This window comes from Colias eurytheme, chromosome 22 (assembly GCF_061535395.1).
Source record: "Colias eurytheme isolate Ceu_HAF_F1 chromosome 22, ilColEury1 Martin Lab GWU primary, whole genome shotgun sequence".
NCBI lineage: Eukaryota > Metazoa > Arthropoda > Insecta > Lepidoptera > Pieridae > Colias > Colias eurytheme.
Window position 1 is genome coordinate 7,218,036 of NC_143001.1, and position 27,292 is coordinate 7,245,327.

Genomic DNA, 27,292 nt, shown 5'->3' on the forward strand with positions numbered 1-27,292 from the left:
TTAGAGAGATGTTGCTTGCTGTGCCCAATTTATCTTTAATATTTCTACGGTCTACCTAAGTACCTATATTTATATTCAATACAGTATATGACTAGTACCTGACCGTGACTTCGTTCGCGTAGTAGGTCAAAAGTTCAATCTTGTATGTGTAATGAAATAACTTGAGGAAAACTACTTTTAATTCGGCATTGTATTTTTCAAATGATGCTTAAACGTAAAGACAGACAAAAGATCTCCAAATTTAGTTCAGATTTTTATCAACATTGCTTTAAACATGATAAAGATTTATACAAATACAGTAAATATTATTTAGTTTAGTTTACCAAATACCAAAACATAGAAATAATAAAAAGATTTGAATAATCGTAATAAAATTCTCTAATTTGAATTAAAACTTCATTCACATTTTATTCTGTTTTAATCGGTTTTTCAGATCTCACTCATAGAACGTTTATACCTAACTAGCTCATCGCCCGCGGCTTCGCCCGCTTCGTCTCAAACATAATAAATTATATACTAAAACCCTTCTACTGAATCACTATATCTATTAAAAAACCGCATCAAATTCCGTTGCGTAGTTTTACAAAGAGACATAGGGACAGAGAAAGCGACTTTGTTTTATACTATGTAGTGATACTAGTATTTTGTAATATGTGCTAATACTTTTTTCCAAAAAATAGTAATTAAATGTAGCCTCAGGCGTTCCTAAAAGGTGAACAAATAACGTCGACGATCAAAGGAATTTCATTTCTCTAAATTCTAGCCCATGTACAAATTTGGACAGCTCTTTACGATTTGTAAAATCTTTTGATGTCTTCGAGTGGTGAAGGAAAAATTGAGTCTGTATTTAGAATTTAAAGCGGTTGAATTTTAGTGCTTTTAGCTTGAATTGCTACGTTTTAGCGTCGATTCAGGTTACATAATGTATTATATTATGTTTGAACTCATTTCTACATCTTCTCTTATATATTTTCTTTTATTTATTTATTCTAAATAATCCCAAGATCTTCAATAAATAAATAAAATAGCAATCAATCAATCAATCAATCATCAGCCTTTCGATGTCCACTGCTGGACGTAGGCCTCTCCTAATGCACGCCACTGAGCCCGGTCGTTGGCTCAAATAGCAATATGAGTAAGTAATATATAGGTAATATATTGTACAAACGTCTTATAGCTTAAAGTAATTTCTACCAGGTAACCTTCAAATACGCAGTATTACTTTTTCTTAAAAATCATAGAGAAGATCCCTCTATGTATCGTTATGATACACTAGCTGTGCCCCGCGGTTTTACCCGCATTGCTCCACTCCTATTGCTCTTAGCTTGATGTATAAAACATATAGCCTTCGTCGTTAAATGTGCTATCTAACACCGAGAGAATTTTTCAAATTGGACCAGTTGTTCCTGAGATTAGTGCGTTCAAACAAATAAACTCTTCAGCTTTATAATATTAGTATAGATATATCGTTTCTATTTTGATATTACATTGTATATTTGTTGAATGCATATTGCGTCGCCTTATATGCAGGAACGCAGGTGAAAGTCGTTAAATTTTCTAATTAGAAGGTGAAATTTCGTTTACCGGGCATTTCTAATTAAAATAATATATCACTTATGTACTTTAAGAAAATTATTTATGTGATACGTGTATTTCTGTATTATAATACATAACATTTAATAAGTATGAATGTATGGAAACTTTAGGCTGATTTTCCACCATTAATTTGCGAGGAATGTGTTCGTAAATAACCAATAGTATCGCTTCAGACGCTTCAAACTTCAAACTAAATGAGGCGATACTATTGGTTATTTACAAACACATTCCTCGCTTCACATCCTCGCACATTATTAGTGGAAAATCACCCTTATGCAATATAAAATAACACATACATTGAAATTACAAATAAATTGTAATATTTACATACTTGTTTTTCTACGTATCTTACCTGTTCCGACAAAAGCCTTCTTCAAACGTTTCCAAATTTCTCTTTGAAGTGTTTTCCTCCTAGCAGTTTCCTTTAAACTGTTTATATTTTAAAACAGAATTTAATAATAAATAAAATATATTTAATTTTCTATCTGTAATAGTTTTCGAGTTATCGCTAACAATATAATTCTTAAGGCACATGTTTTATAGTTTACTAGTTTACCACCCGCGGCTTCGCCCGCTTTGTCTAAAACCTAATAAATTATGTACTAAAACCTTCCACTTGAATCACTCTATCTATTTAAAAAAACCGCATCAAAATCCGTTGCGTAGTTTTCAAGATTTAAGCAGACAAAGGGACATAGGGACAGAAAAAGCGACTTTGTTTTATACTATGTAGTGATATACTTATTACGCGCACAAAGTCGCGGCCAAAGAAGGTCAACTATTCTATATAAATCGTCTTCATACATTCATTCATATTGGGATAAATTTTGAATTCATAATACCTTGAAAATAATAGAATTAATATTAAATAAAATACACATAATTAAAAACAGCCGTTTTAGCCGTTTTTCGTTAACAGCGTCTGTGTTATTTTAAATATTATAAAATTTATAATTAATTGGTTTAATCGATACGTAAATATTTAATTTTGATTTCATAATATTTAAATTATGATTATAGTAGAGGAAATAGGTAGTTTATTTAAGTCATAATAATAAACAAAAAAAAAATACACAATAATATAATTAGTAGATAGACAAGCGAAAGAAATGATTTACTCCAATTCTGAAAGTGCTTAAATTAAGTAGGTAATAAGAAATAAGCTTTTTATAGTTTAAATATATTATATATAATTGATGAAAAACACATTAAAAACACATTTATTATCATAGCTATAGATATACAATTTATTAGACAAAAGCATTATATTTTATCAAAACATAGATAATAAAATATAATTCGTGTTTTCTCGCAAAAATGTAGATGAAATTAGCTGAGTAGCGTGTAGTAGCTGTAAGCGCCTTTCAGGATCTGAAATAAAATAATAATCCATATGAGAAACAAATTTTATTCAAAGAAAATATAGTATTATTTATAATTTTACAGCCGTACAAATAAACGAGTTATAACATTTTATGCAAAGAATAAACTAAGAATAAGGAAAAATCATACAAATAAACACGAAATAAATGTAACCTAGTATAACTTCGTAATAAGTATTCATACTAATGCTATTCCGTCCTTATTACGGCTACCACCCTAGTATAAGTCTGACATAACCGAGTTATAACATATCTTTTAGTACATTGTGCTGTGTTTTACAAGTTTTAGAAGAAATTTCCAATCTAAATTTGAGATAATAGCAATGAGAGTAATACGAGAAGTAGAAAAAGTTGAGCAAATTAATAATTTCATTACGTACCTATTGAAATGGAAAATTTTGTATGAAATGTCAAAATATACGAAATTATGAAAAACCCTTTTGATATTTATAATGATTTATTTATTTACAACATGCGCCAAACCATACATACATAAAACTTATTTCTAAACTTATCACAATAATATACACTTTCGTTGAAAATATAAATCTTCTAAGCCTGGAGTTGTATGTTTTGAATACCAGTTATTTGGCAACTCTCTATCTCAAGGTGGGTTTATCTTCGTATAGCGGATCGCGTTATCTATCATTTGCTTGCATATTTAATGATATATTTAAATTATTTCCAATAAATATTTAAAAAATAAATAAACAGAACATCGTATGATGAAACTTCACAACAAATTCGACGAAGTCAAACGAACGTCAGCAAAATGACAGCACCAAGGCTTAACCGTAGACAATTTCAATGTTTTTCATAATTTTGTGAATGAATTGCGACGTTGCCGCTTCGCGCCTATTGCATAGCGTGAGCATAGATACATCGACGTTATTCCAAATTTATTTGTAAGAAATTATGACATCCTTATTCTTTATTTATTCTTATCATATCTATGCATTGCATAAGGTTTGAATCAGCAAGTTTTTATTTGTACGGCTGTAATGTTTTATTTATTACTTGCTGTGGTTTAACTTGGAAAAAACTACGAGAAATAACATTACTTCTATTTTTGGAAAAAACTCAACTGTTTTTCTTTAAAATTTCGTCAAAACGGGTACAGTAGTTTAGCCGTTAAAATCAGACAAACAGAGAGTCATACAGACTTTCGAATTTATAATATTACTAGAGGTCCGCCCCGGCTTCGCCCGTGGTACATATTTCGCAATAAAAGGTAGCCTATGTCTTTTCTCGGGTATCAAAATATCTCCATACCAAATTTCATGCAAATTGGTTCAGTAGTTTTGGCGTGATTGAGTAACAGACAGACAGACAGAGTTACTTTCGTATTAATAATATTAGTACCTATGGATTAATGACAACAAATTAAAGTACATTATATGTATTATGTATTCTATATACACGCGTTGAGAAACCACGAAACTCTTAATATTTGTCACTTAATATCTGTCACTTTAATAGTTGTTTATGTATTCTTAAATACATATAAAGAGGTTTTCCTTTACATACTCGAAGGGATAAATTTGCGATGTTTTCCAGGAATTTCAATCTGATTTAGATTTTTCGTTAGAAATTCTGTTTCTGGAAGATGTTCAACGTAATAGATACATATACGCCACAACATCAAAACAACAACAATATTCCTACGAAATTTTATTATGTTAAAAGTTTAAATAAGCATATCTATCTCTACCAAATTTATATCTAGCCGTGCTGCAGGTGGGCAAAATCAAGAATTTCCGTGCTTCAGCCTCCATGTGTTGTTCTAATGTAGAGGTATAACCTATATCCTATATGTATAACCTATATATACTGTTAAAGTTTTATCCAAATCCGACCCAGTTTGTTTGTGAAAGAGTAACAAACACACATACATCCTTACAAACTTTCGCATCTATAATAGTAGGATATGATAAAATGAGTACATGTTTTTTTTTATTTTATCCCATGAATATTACAGTCTACATTACAATTTATGTATATAAAAAATATTTATTATTTATTTTTTTTCCACGATCAACAAATCATTTTATCACGTTATTTTTATACTCACATTAATAAACGTAGCAACGGTTAAATTATTGAACGGTCCCGCGGTAAAAACTATAGTTTTTCTCAACTGGTAAGTTAGTATGCATATAACCTTCTGCTGTTGAACCGGACGAGACCACCAGTTACTTTCATAGGGACCAAGCATGAGGTCTTTGCTCTGAAATAAAAGAAATTAAAAAAAATTAGGCTGAAAATCTATACTTAATATTATAAAGCTGAAGAGTTTGTTTGTTTGAACGCGCTAATCTCAGGAATTACTAGCTCTATTTGAAAAATTCTTTCAGTGTTAGATAGCCCATTTATCGAGAAATAATATAATCACGCTTAGACCAACAGGAGCGAAGCAATGCGGGCGAAACCGCGGAGCACAGCTAGTTTAGAATATGTATGACTATTTTTTTATTTTGATTTCATGAAAAATAGACTGACATATTTATTTCACTACACCTATATGAGTTTAACAATTCGTTCAAAGATAAATTGACATATTGATGTACAGTCACGAGCAATAATATATGCCTAGGGGGCGATGTGCAAAAATATCTGTCACTAGAACAAATTCAATAATATCTGTCTGCCCGTATACAGCAAAAATATCTGACATTATTAGGCAGCATAATAAAGTGGCATCAAAATTATATGACGAAAATGTAGAGCAAATAATTGTGACAACCTCTCGAAGCATAAATATGTGACGTCACCTAGGAGGCAATAATATCTGACACAATTTTATATTTCTGTATTGTAAAATATAATTGATTCCTCACAAAAAGCATAAATATGTGACACTAGCTTTCCGCCCGCGGCTTCGCCTGCGTTTTCACAGAAATACCGCATAGTTCCCGTTCACGGCATAAATATGTGACATCAACTAGGTGGCAATAATATCTGACACAATTTCATATTTCTGTATTTTGCATCGATTCCTCACAAAAAGCATAAATATGTGACATCAACTAGGAAGCAATAATATCTGACACAATTTCATATTTCTATATTTTGTATCGATTCCTCACACAAAGCATAAATATGTGACATCAACTAGGAAGCAATAATATCTGACACAATTTCATATTTCTGTATTTTGCATCGATTCCTCACAAAAAGCATAAATATGTGACATCAACTAGGAAGCAATAATATCTGACACAATTTCATATTTCTGTATTTTGCGTTGATTCCACACAAAAAGCATAAATATGTGACATCAACTAGGAAGCAATAATATCTGACACAATTTTATTTTCAATTTAATATTGAATTAATATAAAATAAATAAATTGTATTTTAACTACGTTGTTTTAAAACATGATTACCATATTAATTAATATGTGCCGTCGTTGTATACTACATATTGTATGTCTAGATATTATATCCTACTAGCTTAACACCCGCTGCTTCACCCGCGTTTTCAAAGAAAAATACGCATAGTTTCCGTTCCTGTGGGATTTCCAGGATAAAAGCTCTCATAAGCGTTAATCCAAGTTACCTTCTATGTGTGTGGCAAATTCCATTGTTTTGTCTTTTATTTGTGTGAAAGAGCAAACATCCTTACATGATACGAACTTTCGAATTTATAATATTAGAAGGATATCATATCATGACAAAATTAAAGTATTCATATATGTACTTATATGAATACCCACTTGGGTAGGTCTATTTTATTTGAAGGTTCAGTGTAACCTTCGTGTATTATTTAGAAATTGTTTTATTATATTTGACGTTAGCGGCGCGCGTTTGACACGATTGCTCCGTTATTCATTTTCATTTACCTATAATATTGCTAGTATTGCTATTATTTTATTGAGTATCGAAAATTATGGCAAGTTATCATATTATCGTAATTTCATTTAAATAAAAAATATTTACAAAATATAATGTGTCTTTTGTTCATATTCTTACCCCAGCAAAATACAAAACACTAATTCAATAAAAAAACGTTTGGCCTTTTTAAAATCCTATCCTATCTTATCCTACTAGTCCTACTATAATCCTATCCTACTAATCTAGTATTATAAATGTGAAAGTTTGTGAAGATGTGTATGTGTGTGTTTGTTACTCTTTCACGCAAATACTACAGAACCGATTACAATGAAATTTAGCAGACATATAAAGGGTAACTTGGGTTAACAAATAGGATAGGTTTTATCCCAAAATTCCCACGGGAACGGGAACTATGCGGTATTTTTGTGAAAACGCAGGCGAAGCCGCGGGCGGAAAGCTAGTGTCACATGTTTATGCTTTTTGTGAGGAATCAATTATATTTTACAATACAGAAATATAAAATTGTGTCAGATATTATTGCCTCCTAGGTGACGTCACATATTTATGCTTCGAGAGGTTGTCACAATTATTTGCTCTACATTTTCGTCTGCTTGTCTGCTTTTCGTCTTTTCGTCTGCTTTCGTATGCTTCTGACTGTACAGTCAGAAGCATAAATATATTACCATTTGCAGATTAGCAAAAATATCTGTCATAAGAACGGGTTCAATAATATCTGTCTGCCCGTATACAGCAAAAATATCTGACATTAGTAGGCAGCATAATAAAGTGGCATCAAAATTATGTGACGAAAATGTTACAGCAAATAATTGTGACAACCTCTCGAAGCATAAATATGTGACGTCACCTAGGAGGCAATAATATCTGACACAATTTTATATTTCTGTATTCTAAAATATAATTGATTCCTCACAAAAAGCATAAATATGTGACACTAGCTTTCCGCCCGCGGCTTCGCCTGCGTTTTCACAGAAATACCGCATAGTTCCCGATCCCGTGGATATTTTGGGATAAAACCTATCCTAAGTGTTAACCCAAGTTACCCTTTATTTGTCTGCTAAATTTTATTGTAATCGGTTCAGTAGTATTTGCGTGAAAGAGTAACAAACACACATCCTCACAAACTTTCGCATTAATAATACTAGATTAGTAGGATAGGAAGTAGGATTATAGTAGGACTAGTAGGATAAGATAGGATAGGATTTTAAAAAGGTAAAACGTTATTTATTGAATTAGTGTTATGTTTTTTGCTAGGGTAAGAATATGAACAAAAGACACATTATATTTTGTAAATATTTTTTTTTAATAAATTTACGATAGTATGATAACTTGCCATAATTTTCGATACTCAATAAAATAATAGCAATATTATAGGTAAATGAAAATGAATAACGGAGCAATCGTGTCAAACGCCGCTAACGTCATATATAACAAAACATGTGACAAAACAATTTCTAAATAATACATGAAGGTTACACTGAACCTTCAAATAAAATAGATCTACCCAAGTGGGCATTCATATAAGTATATGAATACTTTAATTTTGTCATGATATGATATCCTTCTAATATTATAAATGCGAAAGTTCGTGAGTATCATGTAAGGATGTTTGTTACTCTTTCACACAAATAAAAGAGAAAATGGAATTTATCACACACATAGAAGGTAACTTGGATTAACGCTTATGAGAGCTTTTATCCTGGAAATCCCACAGGAACGGAAACTATGCGGGTTTTTCTTTGAAAACGCGGGCGAAGCCGCGGGTGTTAAAACTAGTAGGATATATGTAATATCCAGACATACAATATGTAGTATACAACGACGGCACATATTAATTAATATGGTAATAATGTTTTTAAACAACGTAGTTAGTTAAAATAAAATTTATTTATTTTGTATTGAAAATAAAATTGTGTCAGATATTATTGCTTCCTAGTTGATGTCACATATTTATGCTTTTAGTGTGGAATCAACGCAAAATACAGAAATATAAAATTGTGTCAGATATTATTGCCACCTAGTCGGTGTCACATATTTATGCTTTTTGTGAGGAATCGATGCAAAATACAGAAATATGAAATTGTGTCAGATATTATTGCTTCCTAGTTGATGTCACATATTTATGCTTTTTGTGAGGAATCGATGCAAAATATAGAAATATGAAATTGTGTCAGATATTATTGCTTCCTAGTTGATGTCACATATTTATGCTTTTTGTGAGGAATCGATGCAAAATATAGAAATATGAAATTGTGTCAGATATTATTGCTTCCTAGTTGATGTCACATATTTATGACTAGCGGTCCGCCCCGGCTTCGCCCGTGGTACATATTTCGAAATAAAAGGTAGCCTATGTTCTTTCTCAGGGTCTAAAGATTATCTGTGCCAAATTTCATCATCAAAATCGGTCCAGTAGTTTATGCGTGAAAACCATACATACATACATACATACAAACCTTTCCTCTTTATAATATTAGTATAGAAGTATAGATTTGTATGAGGAATCGATGCAAAATACAGAAATATGAAATTGTGTCAGATATTATTGCTTCCTAGTTGATGTCACATATTTATGCCGTGAGAGGTTGGCACAATTATTTGCTGTAACATTTTCGTCACATAATTTTGATGCCACTTTATTATGCTGCCTACTAATGTCAGATATTTTTGCTGTATACGGGCAGACAGATATTATTGAATTAGTTCTAGTGACAGATATTTTTGCACATCGCCCCCTAGGCATATATTATTGCTCGTGACTGTACTGGACTAATTAAAAATCTTTGATTATATACTCCTAATCAAAGTTAATTAAAAATATAATATCTTGTATGCACATACGAAAACGACTGGACCGATTTTGATGAATATTTATAGACTGGCTTTATACTAAGTAGAGTGACACAGACAAAGCAGTAATTGCGTTAATAGAAATGTTTTATAAGACAGACCAATATATATAAGTAAATAATATAATTATATAACCCCTATTTAGAAAATAAGACAAGAAATGCTACACCAAATTATTTCACCAATAGCTTAAAGGTATTCTCAAAATTAAAAATAGAATAGGAAAACTCATAGAAACCTAGAATTTAATTAAAAACTTAAAGTACTTACTGCATACAAAACATCGTTACTATGCCAGCAATACATGAAAAGTTGAGCTATACCAAATATGAGGTATTCGGCAATCAGAAACTGCTGCATTGGATTCGTTTCTACCTAGGAACAAATGAATTTAAGTAAAATATATTACTAATATTTTCCTTTTGTGTTATATGAATAACAAATGAATAACAAATGAATTGATTTTATAATAAAATAAAATTAAGAAGACATAATATAAAATGTTTATCTAATGTAAAATGTATTTGCATGCCGTTGAATAACGGCTAAACATGCTGAAATAATGTATCTTATTCTTAACACCTATGTATACCATGTTTACTTGCAAATAAACGATTTATTTATTTATTTTATTTATTTATGAATGACTCAATTATATTACTAATGCTATAAAAGAGTAACTGTTTGTCTCTCCGTCTGTCTGTCTCATCTTCACGCCTAAACCACAGCTGTACAAAGTTTGTTTGAGGCCGCAGAAATATCACGAAATTTTTTTGTTTGTTTGAACGCGCTAATCTCAGGAACTACTGGTCCGATTTGAAAAATTCTTTCAGTATTAGATAGCTCATTTATCGAGGAAGAATATAAGCTATATAATTATAATCTCGCTAAGACTAACAGGAGCGGAGCCACGCGGGTGAAACTGCGGGGCGCGGCTACTAATAAATAAATGTAATATTTACCGTTATTTGGTAGGCAGTAGCGCACAGCATGACCGAGCAGACAAACATATATAACAACATAATAGGCGACAGACAGGAGTCGAATAAGGCAGCATTTCTGAAAGGAAACCTATGTGTTAGAACAGCTAATAGAATCTTATAATATAAAAATTAATCCCAAAATGTGTTGGTAAGCGCATAACTCGAGAACGGCTGAACCGATTTCGATAATTCTTTTTTTATTATATTCCTTGAAGTACGAGGATGGTTCTTATGTAGAGAAAACGTAAATATTATGTACAGTCAGAAGCATAAATATATTACCATTTGCAGATTAGCAAAAATATCTGTCATAAGAACGGGTTCAATAATATCTGTCTGCCCGTATACAGCAAAAATATCTGACATTAGTAGGCAGCATAATAAAGTGGCATCAAAATTATATGACGAAAATGTAGAGCAAATAATTGTGACAACCTCTCGAAGCATAAATATGTGACGTCACCTAGGAGGCAATAATATCTGACACAATTTTATATTTCTGTATTCTAAAATATAATTGATTCCTCACAAAAAGCATAAATATGTGACACTAGCTTTCCGCCCACGGCTTCGCCTGCGTTTTCACAGAAATACCGCATAGTTCCCGTTCCCGTGGGAATTTTGGGATAAAACCTATCCTATGTGTTAACCCAAGTTACCCTTTATATGTCTGCTAAATTTCATTGTAATCGATTCAGTAGTATTTGCGTGAAAGAGTAACAAACACACACATACACATCTTCACAAACTTACGCATTTATAATACTAGATTAGTAGGATAGGAAGTAGGATTATAGTAGGACTAGTAGGATAAGATAGAATAGGATTTTAAAAAGGCCAAGCGTTTTTTTATTGAATTAGTGTTTTGTATTTTGCTGGGGTAAGAATATGAACAAAAGACACATTATATTTTGTAAATATTTTTTATTTAAATGAAATTACGATAATATGATAACTTGCCATAATTTTCGATACTCAATAAAATAATAGCAATATTATAGGCTAATAAAATTATAGGTAAATGAAAATGAATAACGGAGGAATCGTGTCAAACGCCGCTAACGTCAAATATAACAAAAACATTTCTAAATAATACACGAAGGTTACACTGAACCTTCAAATAAAATAGATCTACCCAAGTGGGTATTCATATAAGTATATGAATACTTTAATTTTGCCATGATATGATATCCTTCTAATATTATAAATGCGAAAGTTCGTATCATGTAGGTAAGGATGCAGTTTGTTACTATTTCATACAAATAAAAGACAAAACAATGGAATTTGGCACACACATAGAAGGTAACTTGGATTAACGCTTATGAGAGCTTTTATCCTGGAAATCCCACAGGAACGGAAACTATGCGTATTTTTCTTTGAAAACGCGGGCAAAGCCGCGGGTGTTAAGCTAGTAGGATATAATATCTAGACATACAATATGTAGTATACAACGACGGCACATATTAATTAATATGGTAATCATGTTTTAAAAAAACGTAGTTAAAATAAAATTTATTTATTTTATATTAATTCAATATTAAATCTTTATATTCTTTATATATAAAAATGAATCGCAAAATGTGTTGGTAAGCGCATAACTCGAGAACGGCTGAACCGATTTCGATAATTCTTTTTTTATTATATTCCTTGAAGTACGAGGATGGTTTTTATGTAGAGAAAACGTAAATATGTACCACGGGCGAAGCCGGGGCGGACCGCTAGTAATATTATAAATGCGAAAGTTTGTGAGGATGAATGTGTTTGTGTATGTTTGTTGCTCTTTCACGTAAATACTACTAAACCGATTAGGTACTGTGAAATTTAGCACACATATAGAGGGTAACTTGGATTAACATAGGATAGGTTTAATCCCGGAAATCCCACGGGAACTATGTGGGTTTTTCTTTGGAAACGCGGGCGAAGCCGCGGGCGAAAAGCTAGTATGTATATAAAAATGAATCGCAAAATGTGTTGGTAAGCGCATAACTCGAGAACGGCTGAACCGATTTCGATAATTCTTTTTTTATTATATTCCTTGAAGTACGAGGATGGTTCTTATGTAGAGAAAACGTAAACATGTACCACGGGCGAAGCCGGGGCGGACGGCTAGTTGAAAATAAAATTGTGTCAGATATTATTGCTTCCTAGTTGATGTCACATATTTATGCTTTTTGTGTGGAATCAACGCAAAATACAGAAATATAAAATTGTGTCAGATATTATTGCCACCTAATTGGTGTCACATATTTATGTTTTGTGTGAGGAATCCATGCAAAATACAGAAATATGAAATTGTGTCAGATATTATTGCTTCCTAGTTGATGTCACATATTTATGCTTTTTGTGAGGAATCGATGCAAAATACAGAAATATGAAATTGTGTCAGATATTATTGCTTCCTAGTTGATGTCACATATTTATGCTTTTTGTGAGGAATCGATGCAAAATACAGAAATATGAAATTGTATCAGATATTATTGCTTCCTAGTTGATGTCACATATTTATGCTTTTTGTGAGGAATCGATGCAAAATACAGAAATATGAAATTGCGTCAGATATTATTGCCACCTAGTTGATGTCACATATTTATGCCGTGAACGGGAACTATGCGGTATTTCTGTGAAAACGCAGGCGAAGCCGCGGGTGGAAAGCTAGTGTCACATATTTATGCTTTTTCTGAGGAATCAATTATATTTTAGAATACAGAAATATAAAATTGTGTCAGATATTATTGCCTCCTAGGTGACGTCACATATTTATGCTTCGAGAGGTTGTCACAATTATTTGCTCTACATTTTCGTCATATAATTTTGATGCCACCTTATTATGCTGCCTTATAATGTCAGATATTTTTGCTGTATACGGGCAGACAGATATTATTGAATTTGTTCTAGTGACAGATATTTTTGCACATCGCCCCCTAGGCATATATTATTGCTCGTGACTGTACCACGGGCGAAGCCGGGGCGGACCGCTAGTAACTAAATAAAAATGTAGTAAAGTTATTAAATGAACGATGTCATTCACGGCGGGAATCTCATTTTAACGGTGCATTTACATCAAACGAATATAGGGCTAGAATACGAGCAAGAGCATTCTTTCGTAATCTTTTAGTGTGAACGAAATCTCATATTCATTGTTGTTTAGTATACTTAGAGTTAGAACTTTGCATACAATCGTTTCGAATGCACTGTTTACACGAAAATAATTTTACATAGTGGGGTTAGAATGAGCAATCGCTCGTTTGATGTAAATGCACGCAGATGTTCGATTGGGTAATCATTCTTATATCTAGCCAATTTAATCTCTAGCCTACTATAGCCATAATATTTTAAAAATCTCACGTAAAAAACAAATTTATCAAAGTGAAATTACATATTATATTATTCTTTCACAGGAACTTGAAATCAACTTTCTCATAATTCAACCACTAAACGATATCTATACTAATATTATAAAGCTGAGGAGTTTGTTTGTTTGAACGCGCTAATCTCAGAAACTACTGGTCCGATTTGAAAAATTCTTTCGGAATTAGATAGCCCATTCATCGAGGAAGGTTATAGGCTATATACCATCACCCTAAGACCAACAGGAGCTGAGCAGTGCGGGTGAAACCGTGGTTCACAGCTAGTAATTTATATCGCAAAATGTACAAAATGCAAACAGCGCATGTAACGAGTATCAACATTACATTTTCCTTATTCTTTGTTAAATCCCGAATTATCCGTAAGAGTAATTTTTCGAAGAATTGTAACTAAGCCGTATTTGTTGGAGGCTTTTAAGGAATTAGCCGGAAAGTAAAAACAGGGGATAAAAGCCCACGATGAAAGTGGGTACACGTTTTCGTCGAATTATCTCCGTGGATTATCGTTTTTTTCTACCCTTCCTACAGGGTGTTCGATTAGATAGTCAATATTACCTGTCAAGTAATTATTATATGAATTTTTAAGCTATTGCATAGCTTCTATCGCGGACCTTGAGCGCGGGGACCGAATCCAGAAGTTCCGTAACGAAAAAAACCTCACGCTCCCCATGGGGACGGGCACGGGGGTGTGGCTTGAAGGCATAGCATGCAATAGCTTTACCGCGGCAGTCCCCGAGTACCACACGTCTTTTTTGATATTGATTCAAAATTCTAGTATATGTTATCAAACACCTACGAACGAGCTTGACCTATTTTAATAATTTTTGTATATGTATGTAGTGGTTTATTACGCATGTGTAGGTATATACTATATAGCCCTACACCTATTCAATTGGATTTCATAGGTTATTAAATAAACAAAAAGTTGAAGCTGTTTTTTTTCCATAAATATGATTTTTTTAGAAGAATTACGTTTTGTTAAGTGGCCACCATTTGTGTCACATGTGGATACAATTCTCCTTTGTTGGTTTCTTAATATAGTTGTTCAAAAAGCATTTCTAACTAAAAACGACGTACGAATCTGGCAAGGTAACTAACGACTGTCCATGAAAAAGAAGCAAGAGAAGCTATTGCCAATAAAAGTCATTCGATATCTAGACAATTCATTGACCACAATTACCTTTTTCTTACAGATATGGTCTGTAAGAAATATTTCGTGCAGAATATCTTCTAATTGAGTTCAAAATGAATACTAAAATGCCTTAAAATAAATAAATAAATAAATGTCTTAAAATGCCACACGGGTACTATGAAATATAATTATATTATATATCACTCCAGAAAAGTTTACCTTTTACCAAGAGAAAGAATTTTTAAAAATAATTTTTCATCTTGCATTCATTTTGAATTTCTATTGTGTACAGGTCGTCAAAAAACTTCATCAATAACGATCATAATAGATAAAAAAAAAACTATTATTTATCATATAAACTAGATTAGCGTAAATATAAATATCATCTATCTGAAAGAATGAAAGAAAATACATTTGACACAGAAAAAATAACATCCTGTATATAATATTTACGCACCATACAGTGGTTGATGGAAAACCTGGTCAGTAATTACGCGAGGAGTGGACAAAGTACGAGGGTTTCGAAGCTAATTAACAGGTATCCGATAATATTTGGTCATTTGCCAAAAAAACCCACGTTTTTGTAGTTATTTACTTTATTCTTTGGATGTTCTTTGGCGTATTTTTGTGTTTCTAATTTAGTAGATAAGGCCTAATAAATTACATATTTTTTTTGTTCCATGAATTCAAAGAAGGAGTAGGTTCTCAAGTCGACTGTATTTTTTGTTTTTTTTTACTTCAGAATTTTCAACTGCGTGAGCCCGTTTTGATACTTTTTATTTGAACGCTAGTGCATAGCTTAGTTCTGGCAATTGGAGGGCGTTTAGTTTTTTTAACAAAGTAGAGCTCCAATTCAACTAACTTTTATATAAATCTACAATCATATTGTCCATTTTTTATTCGATCATAAAAACAGATAGTTACTATCTGACTAAAGAACAAGATGTTTAAAATGTTACAATTATTATTCTTATTATGAGACATTTTTCACTTTTACCAATATCATCATCACTACATAGTATAAAACAAAGTCGCTTTCTCTGTCCCTATTTCCCTACGTCCCTTTGTATGCTTAAATCTTTAAAACTACGCAACGGATTTTGATGCGGTTTTTTTTAATAGATAAAGTGATTCAAGAGGAAGGTTTTAGAATATAATTTATTACGTTTTAGACAAAGCGGGAGAAGCCGCGGGCGGAAAGCTAGTATTAGTATAAAACAAAGTCGCTTTCTCTGTCCCTATGTATGCTTAAATCTTTAAAACTACGCAACGGATTTTGATGCGGTTTTTTTTTAATAGATAGAGTGATTCAAAAGGAAGGTTTTAGTATAATATAATTTATTATGTTTTAGACAAAGCGGGCGAAGCCGCGGGCGGAAAGCTAGTAAAATATATAAGGATTACCTGAAAAATGTGTCATATAGGTAAAAGTGTGTGTCAACTAGTACGATACGATAGTTATAAAACGTATTTGCTAAAATAATATCGGAGACAAATCCACTAAACCGATAAAAATCCGCTCAACTAAATCTCGCTAACTCAACAATTCGGAAAGATATCAACTTATTCTATAAAACAGTTTCCTTGACCAAACTCAGATAAGTACTATCAAGTACAACTGTTTATCCAGATTCAAAACTTCTTAAGTCCCACGCTTCACAACCCCATAAACCAAAGAAGATTTATCACTCGAATGTACATTTCAACAGATATTGTCGAAGTTAAATTGACTTTTCTCGCGACTCCCAATTCCATACATATGCTCCAGAATGTCACTTGAAAGTTAACTGTATTCTATTAAGTTAAGGTTCATTTTCAAGTGGTTGTAACAAGCAATAATATTTCAAGAATGTGCAAACTAATCTTGGTATAATTGACATTTCATTAATTGTATTATTGTTTCTTTCAGACAGTTCGTCGGGAGTAATTACAGCGTGGAGTATTACAGGAAATTTAACAAAGTTGGACGGAATTAAATTTCACTTCGAGTTATGTTTACATAGAGTTTATACACGAATACTTATAAGAAATTATGTTTGATGTAATGATGCGTTTTTGCTTGTTATTTTATTTTCAGTGTGTGTAGATTTAATTTTTTATGTGTTCTTAATGCGTGTTTGTTTAGGTTAGGTCGAATTCATTGTAACATAGGTTTTGAAAAGCATTTTTTAAAGACTTATTAAAATAAAGATTTTAAAATGTATCGATGTTTATTATTTTTAATCAGTTTTGTTTTAACCTGTGCTACATAAGAGCATATTAATTATCTGTGTATTTTCATTTATAATTTGTAACGAAATGGTACATTTATTACATTAAATAAGATTAAGTATGTATATAATATTTAACTAGTTATGTACAATTTTAAAATGTCGATAAAAATGCCTTTATTTACCATTTAAACTTTAATAAAAGTTGTTTAAACCCGCATTGTTAATTACTTATGATTGGCACATAGCCACATTAACATTCTCGAAGATTTCTAACTCCGGGAGTTTAGAATTACCCCAAATTAAATTCCTTAATACTCACGCGATTAATTCCACATGCCGCTTATGGCAGTTCTTCAATCTTTCCATGGCTGTCTTGTCATCAACAATCTCTCCACGCCCGAAAATATTGCCACAATCCATTCTTAGCATTTCCAATTCTGCTTTGAAAAAGACCATTATAACTATAGAATTAGTATCAAATGACGTAATCCACCCCCCACCGTATATAGCTGCATAACTCTGGTAAATAGACGCAGCTATATATCCCATTATGGTGTTTTTGTTAAAGGGAACCCATGAGCTTACAACCTGTATGTAACTCTCTGTACCATTCTTAACATTTTCTCTGTATACTTCAGATGAGAAGTACTTATAAACTGGCTGGCCCATGACTATTATAACCGTAGTATACATCAGAGACCAATACAAGTATGTGATTTTCCTACAATATTTCGTGTAGTTCGTAATAAGTTCTTTCTTGGCTGGTTCGTCCCGATTCCTTTGGGCCAAATCTGCCCTATTAACGTATTCAATGATGCCCTTCCAATGTTTTTGCCAGGACAAAAACGTGAGCACCTTCGATACACTTACGGTAGCTAAAAGGGTGATTTTAACGTTATTTAGGAGCAAATTCATATCGTCTTTCACGAACCAGATATCAACGTATTCGGTAGCCGTGAATATGGTGACTAATACATGCATAGCGAGATAAAAGGTTTTCTTATAGACACTCTGAGGAAGGAGTAAGCCCCAAAATGTAAGTGCTTTATGATTTGGACCTAGTAAGGGCCGTTTCGGGTCTTCAAATCTTTGCAATACATTGCGCAGCATTTTGATGTGTTTTAGTTGGATTGTGGGAAAATTTTCGTGTTATTTAAATTGAACATTGTGTTATAAAGGTGTCAACTTATTAATATTATAACGGTTCAGTGATAGTGATGTGTATGTGGATTGGTAAAGATGTCGATGTTTATTATATTATTATATTATATTTTGAAGTATTATATTTATAAGGTTAAATAAATATATTTTATTAATTTCTCCTTGATACTTCATTCTTAAGAAACTACTACTTACTATTAATACATTACTAGGTATATTTAATGAAAATTATAATAATTTACACACATTGCCCTAAAGCCCTATTGTTGACTGATAACATAAATCAACGAGCGAGGCATGATTGATTAGTTAGTATTCGAGGAACACATTTTCATATGATATGGCTATAATCATTATCACCAATTATGATAATATGAGAATGTCGCTTTATCTTAAAATAATATTTCACCTTAAAGCGAATCAGCTAATAATATGGAGAAATGTAACCAATGCTATCTGTATATATACAAAACTCAAAGGTGACTGATATAGTGATCTATCAACGCACAGCCCAAACCACTGGACGTATCGGGCTGAAATTTGGCATGCAGGTAGATGTTAGGCCGTAGGCATCCGCTAAGAAAGGATTTCCCGAAATTCTTGCGGGAACGGGGAAAAACGGGGATGCACGTACATAGTCGTGGGCGGAAGCTAGTTCTATAATAATATTAAAGCTTTACTGTACTAGCTTTCCGCTCACGGCTTCGCTTCGTTATCTAAAACTTGACAGAATGATAAAAAGTGCAATAGTTTTTCTGTCTATCGCGAACAGACACACGGATGCGGTGGCTAGCATTATATAAAACTAAACAACTTTACTTTGATATCATGCTAGTGATAGAAAAAAATATTTTATTTTTATCAACAAGCTCGAAAATTACTTTATTTTAACGCTATTCCTGATTTACATAGGCAATGTATTTTGCCTTTTTTATTACCTTGTTTTATCTCTGAAAAAGGCATAATTTATTATAAAACACGAATAAAGTCACGGGCAAAAGTTAGCAAGTCAAATAATGATCAAATGGCACTTAACTTATTCTCCTCACATTTCTCGATAAAATTTGCGAGATCACGCGTTTCATATCACGACTTGTGACGTCACTCTTGTGATGTCATTATTTTGCATATCATAGAAATGGAAGAATGATGAACGATCTTTGGTATAATAATGTCGGGGTTATAAGTCTAGTATGTCTGATGTTTTTGACCTGAATTGCTATAGTCTTATTTCTTTTTGGAGATAATGTATTATGATTTTGAATGAAACTGCTTTAGGCGCGTTGAGAGTATTTCAAGGTCGCGTCATGGTAATACCGTCACGTCATGGAGTAAGGCGAAGGTTTTTGGTATCTTTGAATCTTGCCAAACAATTTTCCCTTTTGACACGTGTGCTCGGCTCACATGCTCTTTTTTATGTATACTTTTGTTTATTAAGTAACGATATTAAAAAAAGACGTGTGGCACTCGAGGACTGCCGCGGTAAAGCTATTGCATGCTATGCCTTCAAGCCATACCTCTGTACCCGTCGGAGTGGGGAGCGTGAGGTTTTTCTCATTACGGAATTTCTGGATTCGGTCCCCGCGCTCAAGGCCCGCGATAGAAGCTATGCAATAGCTTAAAAACCTTTGCGTATAGGAATATATTATCGAAATGAGGCAATGAATTCTTGTTTATCGTTTTTATTCTCTACAAATTACGAGGTTACTAAGGTTTTAATTTTGGGAACTAATAAATTTATGCTCCCTAAATTAAACATGTTTGGGATGAATTAATAAAAAATAGACTTTACATTGTTTATGTATTGTAATTATACTCTTACTTATACGATTTAATAGATTCTTATAATAAAACAATAAAAAGTTACTTAATCTAATACTAAACTTGCTACTATTTTCACAGTACCTACAACGACCTAATCTCAAAGAATTCCTTCACCAAGGTGTAAGGTTCCTTCGAAACACGAACGGTTGATAAAGTTGAAAGGCATTTTATATAGGTTTTTCCTCTTATCTTAATCTTAATACTATTATAAAGGCGAAAGTTTGTATGGATGTATGGATGTTTGTTACTCTTTCACGTAAAAACTACTGAACCGATTACAATGAAATTTAGCACACATATAGAGGGTAACTTGGATTAACACATAGGATAGGTTTTATCCCGGAAATCCCACGGGAACGGGAACTATGCGGGTTTTCCTTAGCAAACGCGGGCGAAGCCGCGGGCGTAAATCTAGTTTCTTATATTGTTTGGGTTAAGGTGATGAATTAATTTTTCTAACATTTACGGCCCTTTTTAAACCTTCGTAATTTTTATATTATTAAAGTTGTCGTGATGAAAATTCTTGACAAGAAAGTTCAATAGTAACACAATACGTCTACCGTTTTAGAAACATGATTCCATGATATTTTCTCGATAGAAAAAAAATACAAAGTTCTCATTGTTATTTTTTTATAATCTCTGGCATCTTCAAAATAACAAACGTAAAGTTACGACTTTTTGGATATTAACTATAAAATATACAACCTATACGTCTACCGATTTAGAATTTTGAAATATGCGATGGTTTTGAAATAAACAAGAAATACTTGAAATTAGCGCGCGACCAGCCAATATAGCGAGAGCCGCCCTGTACCTTCCTACTAGGAATGGGTCGTCGACGCATTTTTCATCAACGAGACTAGACCGTTAAATGTCGTTCATCAACTAGTCGATCAACTAGTTAAAATCTTCGACTAGTCGATGTGTAAACTGAAACGAATTGACACGGTCGACCGACGCGCGACGGTATTGGTAATCGAAGTCGAACGTTCGTTACCTTGAACTGAGGTCTACACTCTACATGTAAAATTCCACATTCTTACCACGAAGTTATTACGAATTATAGATTTTCAAAGAATTCAATGTCAGGGTTGTCTCTAGTAAAGAAAAAGTCAGAGCTGTTTTTTAACAATTATATACCTATTTATCACCTATCTATTAGGTACCAAGTTTTTGTTTATGTTTTAACTTGTCGTTTTAAGTCGTTAGTTATAGTCGATATTTTAACATTATTCAATATATTATTATAGGTAGGTAATCCTTATGATATGTAATAAATTAACTGAATAAAAAAAATATCTTAGATTTTTAAGACAATTCAATAATATCAAATTAATACAAATTAATCTCCTTTTTTTTTCAATATTTCGAGCATTGATCATAGTAATCTCATTAAAAGTCAAACGGAATTAACGGTAAAAATATTGAACTATACAAACGTGTCGACTGACGAGCCGTCTACGACGAGTCGTTTAGCCGTCTACGGTGGACTATTATATGGCCACGTCGCGTCGAAGCGTTAACCGTCGCGGACGCGTTGACGAGCGTTTCGACTTTTTTGTTTAGTCGTTGAATTCAACTAGTCCGTTGATGAACGATGGACTAGTCGAATCGTTAAGTGTACATAGACGGTTAATTTAACTAGTCCGTTGATTCAACGCCCATGCCTACTTCCTACCCCGATCGCTGCACGAGTCATTCCCGCTACGGCCGTCACACGGGGAACTTGTGTCGCTCGCGCAATCGTAAAAAAGGGTGACAACACGATAAGACAAAATGAGACAAATGGGGACAATAAAGAAAATAAGAAGAAGAAACATAAAGGTTGGAGGAAAAAGAATGCTTACAATTGGAACAAATTAATGAAGTAAGTTGGTTTTATTTTAAATTTGATCATAATTGTATTATAGACGATGTTTGATATGTACCCCTGTTTTAAGTACATAACGAATGTGTAAGATTTTTTCATTTATAGCATAGATAATCTTTTCAGAAATCCGGAATCCAGAAGGAAAATAAACCCACTGATTGTTCACAATGTGAACCCACTCCTTCGTAAGTACCTTTATTCAGTCAAAAATGTATGTTATCAACGTTCTACTGGTTTTATCGCATGATTCCATTTTTAGCAAAAAGCAACACAGTGCAAAGAAATAAAAAATCATGGTGAACTTAGTGGAAGTATGGCGGACATAATATGGAACAGGAGCTCATTGGAGTAGTATTATATTTAAAAAAAATACGAAATCATTTCAAGAATTACATTTCTTAGAAGGTGGTAGATAAGTATGTTGTATAAAGAATTTGGTGTTGATATTTATTTCATTTATACTTACTACACCTGTGCGGGAAATTGCTTAGTAATAAAACAGGTTTATATTCATATTTACATAGTAATGTGAGTTTTCATTTCGAAAAATTTTGTGTAAGTACATATATTAAATTGAGTTCCTGGGTGATCTGGAAACACAATTGGGCCCGGAAGATGGCGCTGCAGTCACTCCTCCTAATGACATGAACCGATTTGGATGAATATTTGTGTGCACATTTCATTTTTGTGGGATGATTGGTTGATTCGCTTTCACATTAGCTAATATTATGTATTTTTGTTGTTAGAAAGTAAACTTAATTTAATGTTTATAATACATTATTATTGGTATAAATAAGCCAGTGTTCGTCTCACATTGCTGTACCTGCCTACCTACCCTACCGGGGCCTAACTTTGTTCTGGCTATTTTATTTTGATTATTTGTAATGAATAATTACAATTATAATAGAGTGCAAAAAATAAATACATGCGTCAATATATTTTGTGTTTTTTTTTTAAACAATTTTTTTATTTAAAAAAATATCATTCCGACCGCGGCTTTGCCCGCGTGGAATTAGGTTATATCGTGAATCCTGTTTTATCCCACAGAAGTGTTCAGTTCGGATAAAAAGTATCCTATGTGTAAATCCAGGCAATTAGCTATATTTTATCAAAATTGGTAATGTAGTCTTGACGTGATTAAGTAACAACTAACAAAAAAATATACAAATTAACATCCAAAGTTTCGCATCAGTTTTACTGTATTAGTGATATCTTCCACTCTTGACTTTGACTGAGAAGAATTAGGGTTTATAACTTCTTTCAGAAATAGTACCTTTCATTTCTGGGCATGATGTAATATCTACGTCAGCATCAAATTCTATCTAAATCAATTCAGTAGTCCGCGTTATTGAGTACCATTTCATTTTTTCAGAGTAACAATATTTTTTGTTATTTTAAAGATTATTTATAACCTGTATTATTTTGTAATAAAGTAAACATTACGAAATAATAATAATTATTAATAATGTCTAAGTAGTTGTTGGAAAGAAGATTATTTGTTTATAAGCAAGAAAATAAAACCAATAAATCAACAATTGAATAAATGTATAACAATATTATAACTGTATGACGACTCCATACATGTTTGTCCCGAGTCGGCCAGCGGCAGCGCGGCGAGTTTGCAAGAATGACTTCGCGCACACCGGCGTTCGCGATAGCGAGCTATTAGACTCCGCCCGCCAAGCAGTGGATTTTTTTTTGTGTATCGTCTTAAAGTCCAAAGCGGTAATGGGTTTGTATTGATGTGTATTCATTTAAGTTTGGCTTTGTGAACACGATTGTAAATATTTTTTTTTTTATAAAAATATAGAGTTGGTGTTTTCCTTTATTCGTATAAAGGGCTGTCATAAGTTTAATGTTGGTATTTATTTGCAAATTTATAACTGTTAATAGCAGGAATCAATCAGTTTAATATTTTAATAAAAATTTATAATATCACTGTATCATCATTTATAGCATAGCCGTTTCGCTCCAAGACGGGACAAGGTTAAGTATTACATACTATAGCTTTTTTATCGTTGTATGTAAGCTGAAGTTTTATCATTAGTAATCTAATGATGTATCATTGCCAAGTATAGTCATCAAAATCCGTTCAGTGGTTTACGCGTGAAAGACGAACATACATACATACATCAGTAACTTTATCGTTTATAAAATAAGTAAGATAAGCTGCTTAGATTAAATTTTAAGTTAAAGTTCAACAATATTTTATAGAAAATATTTTCTCTCTTTGTTTCTTTCTATAATTAACTGCATAATCTATGACACAAGTAAAATATTTCATGCGAAAAATTATTCAACTCAATTATAATTTTATCGATAACAGTGTTTCCAATCTCTACTTGTAATTGCAGTAATTAACTATCGTGTTGTTTGATATTGTTACTTCAACAAGAAAATATCGTGTCGCCATAGATTAATTGAACAGATACGACATAATTAAACATTAATTATTTTCTTTGTTTGGCAAAATCTGTAATTTGTAATGACTCTACTAGTATGCTCGTAAACTCATTTACATTGTTACATACTAGTTATTAATTTAAATTCCTTCAGATATTACTGTGTACTTTTGTAACTTTAAAAGAAAACAAATAGCCTGACTAATAATAATACTTATTTGACTGACCGGTTGACTTGGTTGGTAGTGGCCCTGCCTTCCAAGCCAGAGGTCGTGGGTTCGATTCCCACCCGGGGCAAATATTTGTGTGATGAACATAGATGTTTGCTCTGTGTCTGGGTGTTAATAATCTATATAAGTATTTATTTAAAATTATATATGTATGTTTATCAGCCATCTGGTTTCCATAACACAAGCGAAAGCTTAGTGTGGGATCAGACCGTGCCGTGTGTGAAAATTGTCCTGAATAGATATTGATTTATTTATTTATAGCATAATTTCATACAATTTTAATATATATAAGACTTTAAAAGCATACAAATATTTTGTAACACAATTTTTATATGATAATAGCTTTAGGATATCTTATTTTATTTTTGCTACGTAAACCTTTGAAGTTATATTCTTATGCATTTTAAATTTATTATGTGCATAAACCAAATATACTCGCACATTAAAAACGGTCAAACCACTACGAAAATTCAAAACTAACACTAAGTCTTTGATGTTCAAAAAATTTATTTTAAAAACTGTTGAACTAATATTTTTAATATTTCAAAGGATCACTTTAATCATACTCATAAAGCGTAAAATGAAAATAATGTTTGCTAAGAAAACTAAGTAATATGAAAGAAACTCAAACTAAAACAAAAAACTTCTTTCTTTGCGGACACTACTAGTGTTTATTAACAGTCAAAATATTAAAAACTACTTTCAATTTGCAATATTGCTTATATATTAGTATGTTTTCCTTCCTGAAACAGAGATGTAAATAATGAACATATAAAATTATATTTCATTTTTGCACGCTCATCTTATCTCGAGAACTTGACTTACTATTTAATCTAATTGAGATATTGGTTTTCACTTTGTAGCGTTCGTGGTCAAGGGCAGTGGTCGAACTACATCAATTGCAGGAGTATTCATATTGATAAATAGTATAATAAATAAATTGAGTTTCATACCAATTAAAAGTCTTTTATTCTAAAATGTACCAGTTGTAACGCACGGCTTCGTTATACAATAGAAAGTAGCTTGTCACTCTTTACCTCATTATCTCTAGACATATAAATATCGCACCATAAAATCAATCCATTGCGACGTGAAAGAACGACAGACAAACACACTTTCGCATATATTATAATATCGTTAGTAATATTCGCATAAAATCAAATACGAAAAAATACTAGTACATTTGTTAAATAAATTCTAATATCACATCTGTGCTTTAATCTTTGCCACGTAAGTATAAGGTGTTATGCATTTAGCTCGTAATTTCTTTATTTGTCATGTCAAGTTCGAATAAAGCCTTGTGTTGTTACAGTTAATTATACATGTAAATTCACAGGTAATAAAGAAATAATGTTCTTGTTTTCATAAAGAGCTTTTTATTTTTGTGCTGGCTGAAAACGATTTTATATGAGTTGATGGTGTTTATTTTTTGGGTGTAATTTTTTGAATAAATAATACAAAATTATTTTTATTCTATAGAGCAATATACCCAAATGCTTCTTCAGCTGCTGTTTATTTCGATATCGGTTATACGGAATACTATTTTCAAATCGTTTATCTTACAATAAAATACATTAAAAACAATCCAACAAAATGCAACAAAAATACAATAACAAGCATCGCACAGCAGCCCTACCAAATTAAAAAAACACATCATCTAGCAAACCTATAAAAATGCACCATCACATAACAAAATTAGGCGCATTATGAGATTATGACCCACGGATCTCTAAAACAAAAAGGGCTTAAGGTCAATCAGATATAAGTTCAGGAATTTCCCAATAAATCGTCAAGTACGATCCCTTCCTTATTCCCTTTGATATCACTACCTTTATAATTGTTTGAGATTTTTGAACGGATCTTTTCGAGTTTTACCTTACATTTGAAGATATTTTGATACTTTTGTGAAAATGTCGTAGAAAATAAAAAATATTACGGAGGTTTCCATTTTGTTTATGGCAATGTTAAAATTTAAAACATCGCGATTCAAATTTTCATTCTAGCATTAATAATGCTGCAGATCATACTAATAAAACAATCATTTTAACGTTAAAATCGATTTATTTAGAACTAGAGGTCCGCCCCGGCTTCGCCCGTGGTACATATTTCGCAATAAAAGGTAGCCTATGTCCTTTCTCGGGTATCAAAATATCTCCTTACCAAATTTAATGCAAATTGGTTCAGTAGTTAAGGCGTGATTGAGTAACAGACAGACAGACAGAGTTACTTTCGCATTTATAATATTAAGTATGGATAATTCGCATGTCAAAGTCTTTACAAGCTCCTCAGAAATGGCTTGACCGATTTTTGCGAGTTTCTTATGTATAGGTAGTATACTAGACTACAAGCCCGCATAGGACAAAAATATGGGTCAAATGAACCACCACGGGACATATCTAGTACGAAAGAAGAGCAAAAAATAATAAGATTCA

At 32.2% G+C, this 27,292-nt stretch overlaps 1 protein-coding gene and 1 long non-coding RNA gene across 2 annotated transcripts; one reads left to right on the forward strand and one right to left on the reverse strand.

Annotated features, from left to right (window-relative positions):
• Positions 1 to 2,925: 2,925 nt before the first annotated feature.
• Positions 2,926 to 18,483, reverse strand: LOC149898762 (odorant receptor 30a-like). The gene is made up of 5 exons (XM_090114910.1): positions 17,693 to 18,483; positions 10,643 to 10,739; positions 9,951 to 10,055; positions 5,050 to 5,205; positions 2,926 to 2,967 (listed from the first exon to the last, which is right to left on the reverse strand). Exons 1-5 carry the CDS (start codon positions 18,481 to 18,483, stop codon positions 2,926 to 2,928), a joined length of 1,191 nt encoding a protein of 396 aa, XP_089971036.1.
• A 3,583-nt stretch (positions 18,484 to 22,066) lies between these two features.
• Positions 22,067 to 23,937, forward strand: LOC149898763 (uncharacterized). The gene is made up of 3 exons (XR_016458039.1): positions 22,067 to 22,225; positions 22,352 to 22,413; positions 22,488 to 23,937. It is a non-coding gene; the product is annotated as an uncharacterized LOC149898763 (long non-coding RNA).
• Positions 23,938 to 27,292: the final 3,355 nt, after the last annotated feature.

Excerpts from the sequence above, each read along its gene's own strand:
- LOC149898762 (XM_090114910.1), bottom strand. The coding sequence starts at position 18,483 with ATGCTGCGCAATGTATTGCAAAGATTTGAAGACCCGAAACGGCCCTTA. Across the intron at positions 10,740-17,692 it reads CGGCATGTGGAATTAATCGC|AAATGCTGCCTTATTCGACT; the intron begins GTGAGTATTAAG and ends GTTTCCTTTCAG. Across the intron at positions 5,206-9,950 it reads GTAACGATGTTTTGTATGCA|AGCAAAGACCTCATGCTTGG; the intron begins GTAAGTACTTTA and ends CTTTTATTTCAG.